The sequence below is a fragment of the Mytilus trossulus genome, chromosome 3 (genome assembly GCF_036588685.1).
Source record: "Mytilus trossulus isolate FHL-02 chromosome 3, PNRI_Mtr1.1.1.hap1, whole genome shotgun sequence".
Classification (NCBI taxonomy): domain Eukaryota; kingdom Metazoa; phylum Mollusca; class Bivalvia; order Mytilida; family Mytilidae; genus Mytilus; species Mytilus trossulus.
The window spans coordinates 24,107,604-24,120,354 of NC_086375.1; the positions used below are offsets into that span (position 1 = coordinate 24,107,604).

Sequence of the window (12,751 nt, forward strand, 5' to 3'; positions counted from 1 at the left end):
AATCTTGTACCAAAAAATTGCAGTATATATTTGGGTAAAAAACTAAGTAGCAAAATTCGTGTTAGAACATTCAAAAATAATAATAATTTCTGTTTCTTTACAAACGCTCTTATTTATTTAACTTGAAAATGTCTTGTACAATCATTGATGCAATAAAAATTCAATATTTTTCACTTTGTTTAATTAACAAATCTACTATGGAAAAAACCCTAGAAACTTGTTTATATTCAAACCGGATAATTTTTTGACTTTTCATTTGTGTACGTGTGATGATTTATACAAATAAATTCCTCTGCTAGTTAATATTCTATTTTTTTTCTCTTCAAATTGATACAACGAAAGGGAAAATTTATCTAAAATAACTTATTTTTATATAATAAATGATATTCTTGTTACAAAATAAGTGCAAATGTTATCACGAAATTTGAAACTTTTTCTCGTCAGGTTATCATTTTAATACATTAAGTTGATAAACAATAATCTCTAAACTAAAACGTTGATTTGCAGACGAGAAATGAAAATATATTTATATTTTGAAAAGTAGTTTAAGGAGGACACTACAATTCAAATTCCTCAAAATAAAATAACCAGAAACAAAAGAAGTTTATATGGCACATTATTTTACTATCTAAAATCAACAAACTTACACTTTTTTCATATCTCATAAATTGTTAACTTTGTAAATACATCGGTGACATGGTTGTTGGTTTCATTCCATAATAATTCATATTCATATTATAATTTTGTCCTAATGATGTCATCATTTGATTATCAGGTGGCATTACTTGTGGCATTTGTTGCGGAACTGGTGGTCTGAATGCTAAAATGTCATTGACGGAATGTGAAGATGCGGCCCAAGCCCGCATCATACACGGCGTTACACAATTAGCGGCATTTTGTTGTTGTTTATTTGTTGCAAAATGTCCAATCGTATGTGGCTGATTTTGCATTTGTGGCGGTGGAACTTGTGTCATGGAGGGTGCTGGACACGAATACGGATAAAATTGATTGTATATTGGAGCCGGAGCTGAGCATGCCACCGGTTGTGGTGGTTTATTTTCATATTGCTGCGGTTGTCCGGGACTACCAGAAGGATTTCCAATTTTATTCCTTAATATTCTACTTATGGAACTTACAGATGGAACGTTATATTTGTCACAAACTCCATCTGCTAATAATTTGTCTCGTATTTCCCAAGCAAATATTCCAGGGTCTCTTTCTTTATAGATTTTGATATGTTTTACTACATTTGGAGTTGTCACCCTTGGTTTACTCCCTCCTATTGCTCCCGGAAGTATGGAACCAGTTTCGTTATATCTAGCTAGTATTTTACTGACACATCCATGAGAAACACGCAGTTGTCTACTTATATCACACGGACGGACTCCAAGTTGAGCAAGCTCCACGATTCTTAGTCTTATTGCATTTGGGAGAGGTCTACCGTTGACAAATACTCCGCCTAATTGGTTTACCTCACCAAAAGTAGATGACTGCTCTGAAATCAAAATAGGATATTATTTTTTTTTTATCAATTTCAAAAAAAAAACAAAAGTTAATCTTCATTACAAATGCACAAAATAATCAAAATACATTTTAACAAATTGCTTGAAATATATCTGTCAGAAAATTCTGCCCAACTCTGTTTACTGGATTTTTTTGGATATCTATTTCAAATTATGTACTTGTTTTAACAATTCTGAATGTCAAATAAATAACCGCTATCAGTGCGAGCAATCGTGTATTTCACCCCCAAAGTATGTAATTCTGATATGTAATATCTTTGATAAAGCTAAGAGAAATGGCAAATGATATCGCCATCAAAATAACTGGACGTGATGAAGGATACATTTCCCGTCACATACAATTAAAGTCCTCAGTATCTTGATTTTGTAGCCCCAGAGGGGATACCAAGACCTCATAAGAATCTTCAATAGCCTTTGGTCAAGCATTGAAAACTAGATACAAGATTTGAGGCCACTTGTTCCCATCAATATGGAGTTGATAATCTGTCTGATCACCATAACTTTTCTTTCACGGCACATTTACACATCCATTTGAACCAAAAAACAATCAAATCATTCTTTTATCCTTAATGAATTTTCAATTGTTAAGCGAATGATTTTACATTTGATCTTCAATCGTTATTAATCAAACTATAAAATTTCCACGTTTGAAAGTTATTTGACATTTGATTTGTTTATTTTCCTTTTACACGAGTTGTAAACGATGCAACTTTATCATCTTTCTATGTGTATTTCTGAACCAAATAGAAACAGCTTACACTTGAACTAATTAAATAATTAGTAAGGTATCCAATTTAACATATATTAATAAAGTTGAATAACCCAAATATTAAACAATAAACTTACCCATATTTAATGGATGCGACAATAACTCAAGCATCAAAACTGCTCGCTTTAATCTTTCGTTAAAAGTCTTTTCTTGTCCAGAACTTCTCAAGGGCTAATAGAACAAGGTAATCTCGAAATTTATCGACTTAAAAAGTTCATTTTTTAAAGTTTAAAGCGTCTCACAGTAAATCAAGTGTCTGCAGTTTTGTATGTCACTAGTTGCATTACTGTGACTTTTAGGTCTGTTGAAAATTGGCCATGGGCCGGCGCAAACTTCAAATAACATCATAAGTTTACGGTGATTGGTTGCTACTTGTTTTAGTGTCAATCATGGTAATCTTAAGTTCCTCCTACGGATCACTGAAAATAGTTCCGAGCTAATGAAAATCTACTACAGCTTTACCAGCGAATAACAGCAGGTCTTTGCTCTCGTTCATATATTAATATATTTACGTTCAAATGAATAAAATGGTACAAATTAATTATTTTATGGATTGTCAGAATTCCATCCCAAATGATTTCAAGTCAATAGTAACATTTTACACTTTCATTATTAATAAATCATGGATTCCCCCTTTTAACTTGCTATATTAAAACAATTAAAAATCAAGTGAAGTTTTGATTGAAAGTCATATTATAGGCTTTTCAGATTAATTACATTCAATGGAATGATGGAAAACGAATTTTAAAAATAATTCCAAAAGTCAAAATTTACCGCCATGAAATATTGTCATTTGTTTGCGTGACAATATGAGAAATAAAGCATACCCGAAAAATCTACATGTTATTCAAAATAACCAATATGAAAATAATGATAATTAAATTTCAAATAACTAAATGAAGAGAAAAGCATCAGAATTAAGCCCTGGTATGGTAATTGACTCGGGAAGGTTCTGGAACAGCACACTTGGATTCCTCTAATTGACGCGTCGTGCAATTTGAATCTTACGCAGCTAATGGCGTGCCCATGATCCAATACAATAACATTTATAATTTTTACCTGCATGTGTACATATTTTTGAAGAAAAAACGGACAAATTTAAATCATTTCTCTGTTGTGTGTGTTTTATTTTTTCAAAAGAATTGCAGTGTTTTAAATAAGTGGAAAGGAAAATAATTTTGACGTAATACATGTTGTAGCTGTTTCCGAATTTTCAATATTTTTAATACACGTGCTATCTAAAATTTCAATGTTTGCAATGCACGGGAAACTATTTTTTCCCGGATCTGTTTTACCATTCTGTGCTGTTTTTCAAAATCAAAATAAGACATGGACAACGGATTGTCAACGAAGGTAAGACGTTCCCGATTTGTTTATTTTATTCAACGGAAATTTTGTCAATTCACAAAAGCATAAAATGTAGAAGACTATAAAGGGAATTGCTGTTTCTTATTTAAGATATAATTTTGTGGTAAACTAAGAAAAAAAATTGTAATTAGTTAGTATATGCATACATGTAAATGATATCAAAGTAAATGAAAATAGTTGGGAGTAATTTCATCCTTTTTTGTTCAATACAACATTCGAAATAAAATATTAGAAAGTTACATGTATTCGTGGTTTTTTGGCGGACGGTTTAATTTCATTTCATATCTTTTTATTCTGATTTGGACTGATTTTTTTGATTTTTTTTTAGCCGAAGTCGCATTATTTAGTACTTAAATATCATACACAGTCATGCAGACTCTAAGAAGGTTTTTTTTGACAAGTAAAATAAAAAAAAATCTAGCATCTACATTAGTTATTTAGGATTAAATGATCTACATACAAGTCCACATTGTCAATCTGATTTCAAAATTAGATATTGCATCTTTTTGAAAATAACATGATAAGGTAATTTTAAGTTAAACAATAAAAAAAAAAACACCAGCCGACAAGCCATTCTGGAGACGTACAACAATAATAAAAAAAAAACAGTACATGCAAGTTTGGGGAAGATACGAATTTGTTTAACTACCTTACAGCAAAACGGAGAATCAAACTGAAAATGTTTGTTTGAAACTAAACAACATATTTGTTAAAGAAAATAATTATTATTAGTTTACTTTCCCTCCATTTCTTTATTTTTTTCTCGCATAAAACTCCAATATGCCATACTTTGATTTTAACCATAATTTGTATAATTTATAAGTATAAATAAAACACATTATTTAAATATTAGTATGAAACATTTTGATAAGACAGACAGGATAACAATAAAATAAACACAACATAAGACAAAACAATAATATACTAAACAAAAATTGTATTTACATATTAAATAAACTTTATTTTGCTTCTGTTGTTCTTTACAATGTTTGGTATGACAATTTTGTTGACAAAAATAACCTTCAATGTTCATATAATTTGAAAAATGTTGGTATATTCAGTAAGTTATTCAGAAAATAATTATATACACAAGTTTGAGATGAACAGTAACGGTTTTCTTTGCAACCATATATTTACTGAGGCCTACATGTTTAAATGTAATTAAACTGCATTTAACCTTAAAATTATGAGATAACCCCAATCAACTCCTTCATGAATTTTTATTAGGTCCATACATTATAAATATATGTTCGTACTAACAAATAACCCAATATAAATAAGTTACGCTTGTCATCCTAATTTTTCCTTTCTTCCCCCGCTTATAATAAAACGGGTCATTTGAAATATTTTCAAAGTTTGTGGATAAATGTATTCACAAATCTATAATTTTCATTTGTTCCTTTGAGCATTGCCAAATGTCCAAGGGTAAACAAATGTTAACCAGTCTTTGATCGGAGTACTTGGTAAATATAGCAATAAGATCTTAAAAGCAAAACATGACGTTTTTATCAAAAGGGGAGAATTAAATTGTTGCTATTAATGTTTCCTTCTATAAGGAGAAAGGTGCATCTATTGCATATTTAAATACAACAATAAGATCATAAAAGCAAAACATGACGTTTTTATCAAAAGGGGAGAATTAAATTGTTGCTATTAATGTTTCCTTCTATAAGGAGAAAGGTGCATCTAATGCATATTTAACATTTAAAAAAAATTGTGACAAAATTCGTCATTTTAATTCGGTATACAAATTCAAATAAAAAATGTGAGAAGAAATAATGGTATTAATTAAAATTAAAACTATAAAAAAAAGGGAACGTTATGGTCATGGCAGTGCATGCTATATTAATGTCAAAATCAAGAATATGTTACTTTTTGGGAATATGAATATGTGAGCCAATGCTCCGTTTTGAAGACGGTGTGTTGAAGACCGTACCTTGACCTATAATGGTTTACTTTTATAAATTGTGATTTGGATGGCCCGAAAGTTGCCTCATTGGCACTCAGACCACATCTTACTATATCTATGTATAATATACTTTTCAATTTTAGAAAATCTTTATCTGTGAGTTTATATAATATCATATACAAGATTAGCTATAACGTGCAACTTTCACATCTTCAAAAATCATTTGAACAATTTAATTACCAAAAAATATCTGTGAGTTTGATAACGAAGATATCTTATTGACAGGCAGGGTTTGAATACCGAGTACAAAATGCTTGTGCAACCAGATGGTTATAGCGTTAGGAACTACCGCTGGCAGGAATAACGGATAGATTACAGTTCATCCTGGTACGACACCGATTCCCGCACTTCTTTTTCATGATGATGACGCTGTATTTCCTTTGAACCAAATAAATACCGTAGGATAGCCAAAACTTGTGGGAACGCAAAATTGTAGTTGATATTAGAAATTAATGATCGACCAAATTTTCAGTATAAATATTATGTGCAAAAACAAAACAACAAAAATTAGTAAACTAGTTGGCAATCGGAGTAGATGCATTCTTCTGAAAATGAAAAATGTGTGATTTTTTTTAATCGAAAACCACCTTGGAAAAATAAAATCGGAATAAAAATCGGAAAGTTTGACTAAGCTATTCAACTTCGTATTTAATTTTGACTTTTAAATGTTTTAATTCTAGCACCACTCGTAAGTTTTTTTGTAGAAGAACCGCCTATCTTGCGTACGAAATTATATGACTGGTATATTTGATGACATTTCTGTATACCCTATAGATATATTCAAAGACCAAAACAAAACAAAAAACATATTAATTTTGTTTAAAAATCGGTTTTATATGGGTTTCCTCAAAGATAACACCGAAAAACCACAACAAAAAATCAACAACAAAAAAGCACAATGAAAAAAGCATGATGACAAAAAGCACTCAAATGACTCTGACATTGATTCAGTAAATGTTTTTAGGTAGCGTTTGTGGATATTCACTCCCAACAGTAAGCAAATAAAAAGTTAAAATTCTAAAAACATTTATACTTAACAGATGCAATAGGAGGTGCACTACATCTAAGACGTGCGGAAAATTCTAAGAATTTCAGTAATTTAGAAGTTGTTAATTTAGAATGTCCTCATCCTTTAACTAAATGTCCATGGAAGAAATTTGGAAGCGTTTGCCTTAAGAAATTATTAGTTGGCGCAGGAGGCTCTTTCTTTTCATAAAAAAAAACCTGTAGCTTATATTTCTTTTTCTTATAATAACTTGTTTGGTGCAGATAGATCCTCTTTATTTTCGTAAAAATAAAACAATAGCTTATATTTTCCCTTTCTTATAATAAAAGATGTGTGGTGATATATGACAAGAAAATGCATGTATGAATACACTAACTAGAAAGAAAAGTTACTTGTACTTACATGTACATCCGCGTAATTTGGAATTTTATGGATAGATGTCTCATAATTGGAAATCGTACCATATTTCCTCATTTATATATATATTTTTTGTTTCAAATTCAATTAGGATCTAGTCCTTTACTCTTAAAATTACCCAGAATGTTTTATGTTGGATACTGAATGATTTCACTCTGTTGTTGTTTTCATAGTTAGAGCATATTTCATTTTTTGATAGTTATAACTGCTTTAAGTATCCTGTAGATTTTTTTGTGATATTTATTTGTACAAAAGCTGACATAATGGTCGAGTTGTTTCAAGTTTGGTGATATATAATGCCTACTTTCAGCTAAACTTGAGTTTTAAATTGTGCCTTTTTAAAACAATTTGTTTTAATGTTTCATACACAAGAAGTTTGAGGTTATTATCGTTTTCGAAAATTCCTTAAGGTGGTACCTAACACTACAGGGAGATAACTCCGTAAAGTCATCCAAATGTTTTACTTACGTTGTGTTGTAAAGGGAGTTTTAAGCTTCTCAATGAAAAAAAATGGTATTTGTCAAACTGCTATATAAGCAGTGTAATTTTTCTAACGAAACGGTTGGTTCAAAATTTTTGAAATTTTTATACTGTTGTTAAAGGGTCAAAGTAAATACTTTGACAAAATTTTATGAAAATTAAACGAGCCTAATTAATTTTAGTGAAAGTGTTGGGTACCACCTTAAATAAACTTTTTATATTTTTATAATAATTCAGAATTTGGAATTGAACTGATTTTTTGTGTTTTTAATCAGGTTGTATCATGATCACTAGTCCGTGTTTATGAAAATAGAAACTCTCCGTTTAAGCTTTTCCATGGGGAACCCTACGAGAAATCATTCCGAAATCATATGGTATGATGGCCAATGATACAACCCTCCACGAGAGATAAAAATGACACAGACATTAACAACCATTAATATAAGCCACCGTACGGCCTCCAACAAATGATTTTCTTACGGTTTTATTGAAACATTTTACTCATTTTGGAGAAGCAAACAATTCAAAATCTTTCTTTGAGTCTTCTAAAACACCGTTTCACTGAAATCCGTTCACTGCTTATCTTTTTTTTTTTTAGAAACTTGGACCAGTAAAGCACGGTCTATAATGAACGAGCTGAAATTTTAGAAGCCATATTTTTCAATTTTAAGCAAAACCGGCTCAGATACATGTAGCTTCGATAGAAAGTATTTAAACTAAAATTTAAAAAAAATGATAAAACTGTAAACTCGTCTTAGCCTGAACAAACTGTTCAAAGCATACCTTCAACTATATAATCTTTGTATAATTTTGTACATAATACCACACCTATATCATATGTTCAGAATTAAAGTTTAAATTTTAAAGGGTTTTATTTTACTTATACTGACCATTGAGGCAACAAACTGGTAGAGTTGTTCTTCAAAAATAAAAATGAGATCGAAATAATATAAAAAGATAAACTTATTATAGTAAGAGAAAAATATTTCACATGAACATTCCGAAAACAAAATCAAAGGATGATTATTATTTTTATTATTATACAGCTAATATATTGACAATGATTAAAACATTTTTAAAAGATATTTTGAATTTCGACAATATATTCCTTTTTATAAATGCCTAGAAATAGAAGGACATTTATATATTGGAATCCCAAAGAGCTAACTAAAAGGTGTAACATTACTTCTTTGTATAAAGTAAAAACACAAAAATACTGAACTCTGAGGAAAATTCCAAAAGAAAAGTCCCAAATCAAATGGCAAAATCAAAAGTTCAAACACATCAAACGAATGGATAACAAGTCGACTGTCATATTCCTGGCTTGGTACAGGCATTTTCTAATCTAGAAAATGGTGGATTGAACCTGGTTTTATAGCTAGCTAAACCTTTCACTTGTATGAAAGTCGCATCAAATTCCATTATATTGTCAACGATGCGTGAACAAAACAAACAGACACATTAGACAATACTAGTGTGAATCTCAAAATCGTCAAAAGACTATCAGGGATCGACCAACAACACCAAATACTCAAAGCGACAAAAACATTGAGAGCTGAAAAAAAGATCTTATTTGGGACAGACACATGAACATGCTGGGCGATTGAACTAGCTATTTAAAATCTTAACCCTTTCTCCTATTTACATAAAACCATAGAGATATTCCAGAAGTATACTTGAACAATATAGAAGTCTGTGCCCAGATACACATTTGCATCGGACAATGCCAGCAACCAAATTCATACAGAATAGTTAATAACAGAGAAGACTGCCAAATCCACCTGTATACCATTAACTTACTTAATAGTATACACCTATTGACTGGGTGTGAGGGTAATAGCAAGTTTGTTGTCCCTGAGGTACCAACTATTGATCGAGGCAAAGCCGAGAGCAATAGTTGGTATGCGAAGGGACAACAAACTTGCTATTAATCGCACAACCAGTCATTAGGTGTTTTATTATACTGAACAACACACCCACTAAGTGTTTTATAATATACCAAACAACATTAAAAACCAGTTAAATTTATTATATGTTTTTCAATAACATACTGAAAAAACATACTGAGGTATAATAATATACACTTGTTATTGGATCGGGTGTTGTCTATATCCCATAAAAGCCTGTGTTGTAAGAAAACTAGGTGTTGTATTAGTTTTTGCGTCGTTGGTGTATCACTGACCTTTACCAAACAGCTCTTTTAATCCACAAGAAAACAATTTCAAAAATGTCAACTGTAAGGACAAACTGGAAATATCTTATTGGTAAAACTATATTACTCTTTCAGTGAAAAATGCATTCAAGACTAAATTTGTTTTTGGAGTTTTATTCGTTTACCACAGAATATATTATATTTGTAAGTGTCATCTTAGCTATCAAATCTTTCCAAATCTTCTAAATATTTAATGCAATAAAAAAACCCAGTTAAAATCGGTTACAGAGAATTTCTGATTGCAGACTTGTATTAAAATCTGTAAAAATTGGATGCTTAAGATTTTTTTTTTCAATTGTATGTAAGAACAATACAAAAGATATTTAAAAATTGTTACAATATTCTAATATTTGGAGAAGGACAAAACAAAGGGAATAATTTAGTCCTACATTATTTTATATATGTATGAATGATGTAATTTTACAAAAACTAGGATTATAGAAATTCCAGTGACACTAGATTTTTTCTCAAATATAAACACTCTTCTGATTTTATAGATGCTTTTTACTTTTATTATTTAAAACTAATGAGGTTTTACAAACACATAACAAATTGTTATAATTCATTTGGCTAAATAAAACTAAATCTATAGTTATTAAGCAATTTAGTTTTAAAATGAATTCTCCATTTGTAACGAAACAAAGACATTTCAATACCAGATTCAAACGAGTATACATTTGAAGCAATATTGATATTTTTTTTATCACAACACTATGAAAAAGCTAAAGAAGTTCTTTTTGCCATGAAACATATAGAATTAATCATTATTTCAGCATGTAGCTTTATAAAACTTAGAAATAACTTTTGGATACTATTATCACGTATATTAGAGTCAAAAGTAATTCAGGAAAATATTTAGACCCCTTTCATTACATAGTTAAACACACATACAAGGTTTATACATTACGTTCTAGAAAAACCTCCTCACATTTAGATGCAAGAGCTTTTATTGTAACTTACAAATATTATATTTCTCTGGTTGAGAAATCCTTTACATATATTCTCAAAACATCGACTTTTTAGGAATTTACTGTTGTGTGTTTATTTGCAAAATATTGTTGAAGGGAAAATCGGTCTGGATTTCGATGCAGTTGAACAATATTCCCTACAGCAAATATCTTAAACTATAAGAGTACGAATAAATCTAAAAACATTTTACGAAATGTTATTATATAATAAACAAACTCACATAGAAGACAACAACAAACTAAATATTTATAGACATGTAAAAAATATATACAATCATGTGTGCCGTAGTCTCTTTTTTGGATCCAGAGAGTAAAGCAATTCGACTGATTTTATCCCAACAGAAGATCCCTCAACATCTATTTGACGAAGTTGGTGAGTGTATTCATTTCTAATTTGTCTTTTTCCCCCTTTTTGATAGATGCACAATACTGTACATATAGAATTGAATGTCACAGCTTGGTAAAACTGAATGTGAGCTATAGCCCTATTACCAACAAGAAATGTATCTAACAACATCTTTGAATGAAAACGTATTGCGGTAAAATGTCTTCCTGCTAGAATAAAAAGAATTGAAAAAAAGGAAATGAAAACATTTTCACCCATTACCACTGAATTCATGTTTGTATTGAAGGAAAGTATGTAATTGTATTTAATAATTTGCATTGTAAACTGGAAAAATCTTCCTACAAATTCTATCATTTAGTACCCGAAAAACGACGTAATGGTAATATTAACAAGGAACCAAAATGTAAGCCAAAATTTGAGCACATTTTTTTTAATACAGTTATATTCACATGTGTCAATGCAAACAATACTAAAATCAAGCATATACACAACAAAGAAATATTACAACAACAGCAAAAAAAAAAAAAAATAATTAAACCGAAGACTTGAATCTTTTTTTTCGAAAAGATACTAACGAAAAACCACGAAAATAAGTTTAACCAAATTCAGATTTACATTAAATTTCTATTTCTTGTAAAGGAAAATTTGAACAAATCATATCAAAATTCTTTTTCTTTGGAGAACATAAGAATAAAAAAGTCTAAATAGAACAGAAGATACCAAGGGTTAACTTGGATGAGTAGCAACCATATATATATAAATAGTTAAAAGTATAATAATACGAACATATGAGCTCAAAATTGACAGACACATATTTTGGAAAGATAGGCTTAACAGGTTCGCTTGTACCCAAAGGTATGGAAAGTCAAAGTTTAAAACAGGTTGATAGTATAATAACTAAAAGGGCCTGCACAGAACAAGGTCAACTTTGCTTGAAGCAGGTACAGCCTTAATCTAACCATAACTTAAAGAAACATAAAGAAGAGCATGAATAATTATCTAGAGCTGTTACAATAACTCTAAAATGGTAAAAAAAAAAGAAAAAAAGAAATTACCAACAAACCCAAAGGAATATTCAAAACGAAAAGTCACTGTCCCTTATTAATTGGCAAAATCGAAATCTCAAACACATCTTATTATTAAAATCGATGAAAATAAGGCTAGATTCCTCCTAACACGACTGATTTATAAATAACAAAGTGGACACGCAACTGAAGCACATCTGCTGCTTCCAAATAGGATGCAAAGAGAAAAACTTGACGGGATACGAGCATGATACAATCATCATGGAATAACACTGAAAAAAACACAGAAAACATTTGGGAAATAATAAAGATAGGATCCGAAGAGGTCGTTAAAACTGTATGAATGTTAGGTTAAGTAAAAACTTTTTTTTGAAGTGTGTGTGATTATCTACCTAATTGGGTGGTACGGAAAAAAAGAGTTGAACACAAAACAAAAAAAAAAACAGTCGAAACAATGGAATCTGTTCAAAACAATATTTTTTTAGCTTTCGTGTGGGATTGCGACTGCAATGCATTTGATTTTGCAATCGGTGGATTTTGCAATTGGTGTACAGCAGATTTTACTTTGTGTTACCTATTGTATATGCAGTTCCGACAGCTGGCAATATGATGTAAAATTAAGAATGGAAAGTGATAATGCGTCAAAGAGACAACAATGTTAAGCCAAC

General features: G+C 30.2%; 1 protein-coding gene across 1 annotated transcript; it reads right to left on the reverse strand.

Moving 5' to 3' along the window:
- Positions 1-621: 621 nt before the first annotated feature.
- Positions 622-2,668, reverse strand: LOC134709302 (paired box protein Pax-1-like). Its single transcript, XM_063569466.1, has 2 exons — positions 2,370-2,668; positions 622-1,495 (listed from the first exon to the last, which is right to left on the reverse strand). Exons 1-2 carry the CDS (start codon positions 2,401-2,403, stop codon positions 672-674), a joined length of 858 nt encoding a protein of 285 aa, XP_063425536.1. The 5' UTR covers positions 2,404-2,668; the 3' UTR covers positions 622-671.
- Positions 2,669-12,751: the final 10,083 nt, after the last annotated feature.

Coding starts and splice junctions, on each gene's coding strand:
- LOC134709302 (XM_063569466.1), bottom strand. CDS start 2,403: ATGCTTGAGTTATTGTCGCATCCATTAAATATGG. Junction 1,496..2,369: donor GTCGCATCCATTAAATATGG/GTAAGTTTATTG, acceptor TTTTGATTTCAG/AGCAGTCATCTACTTTTGGT.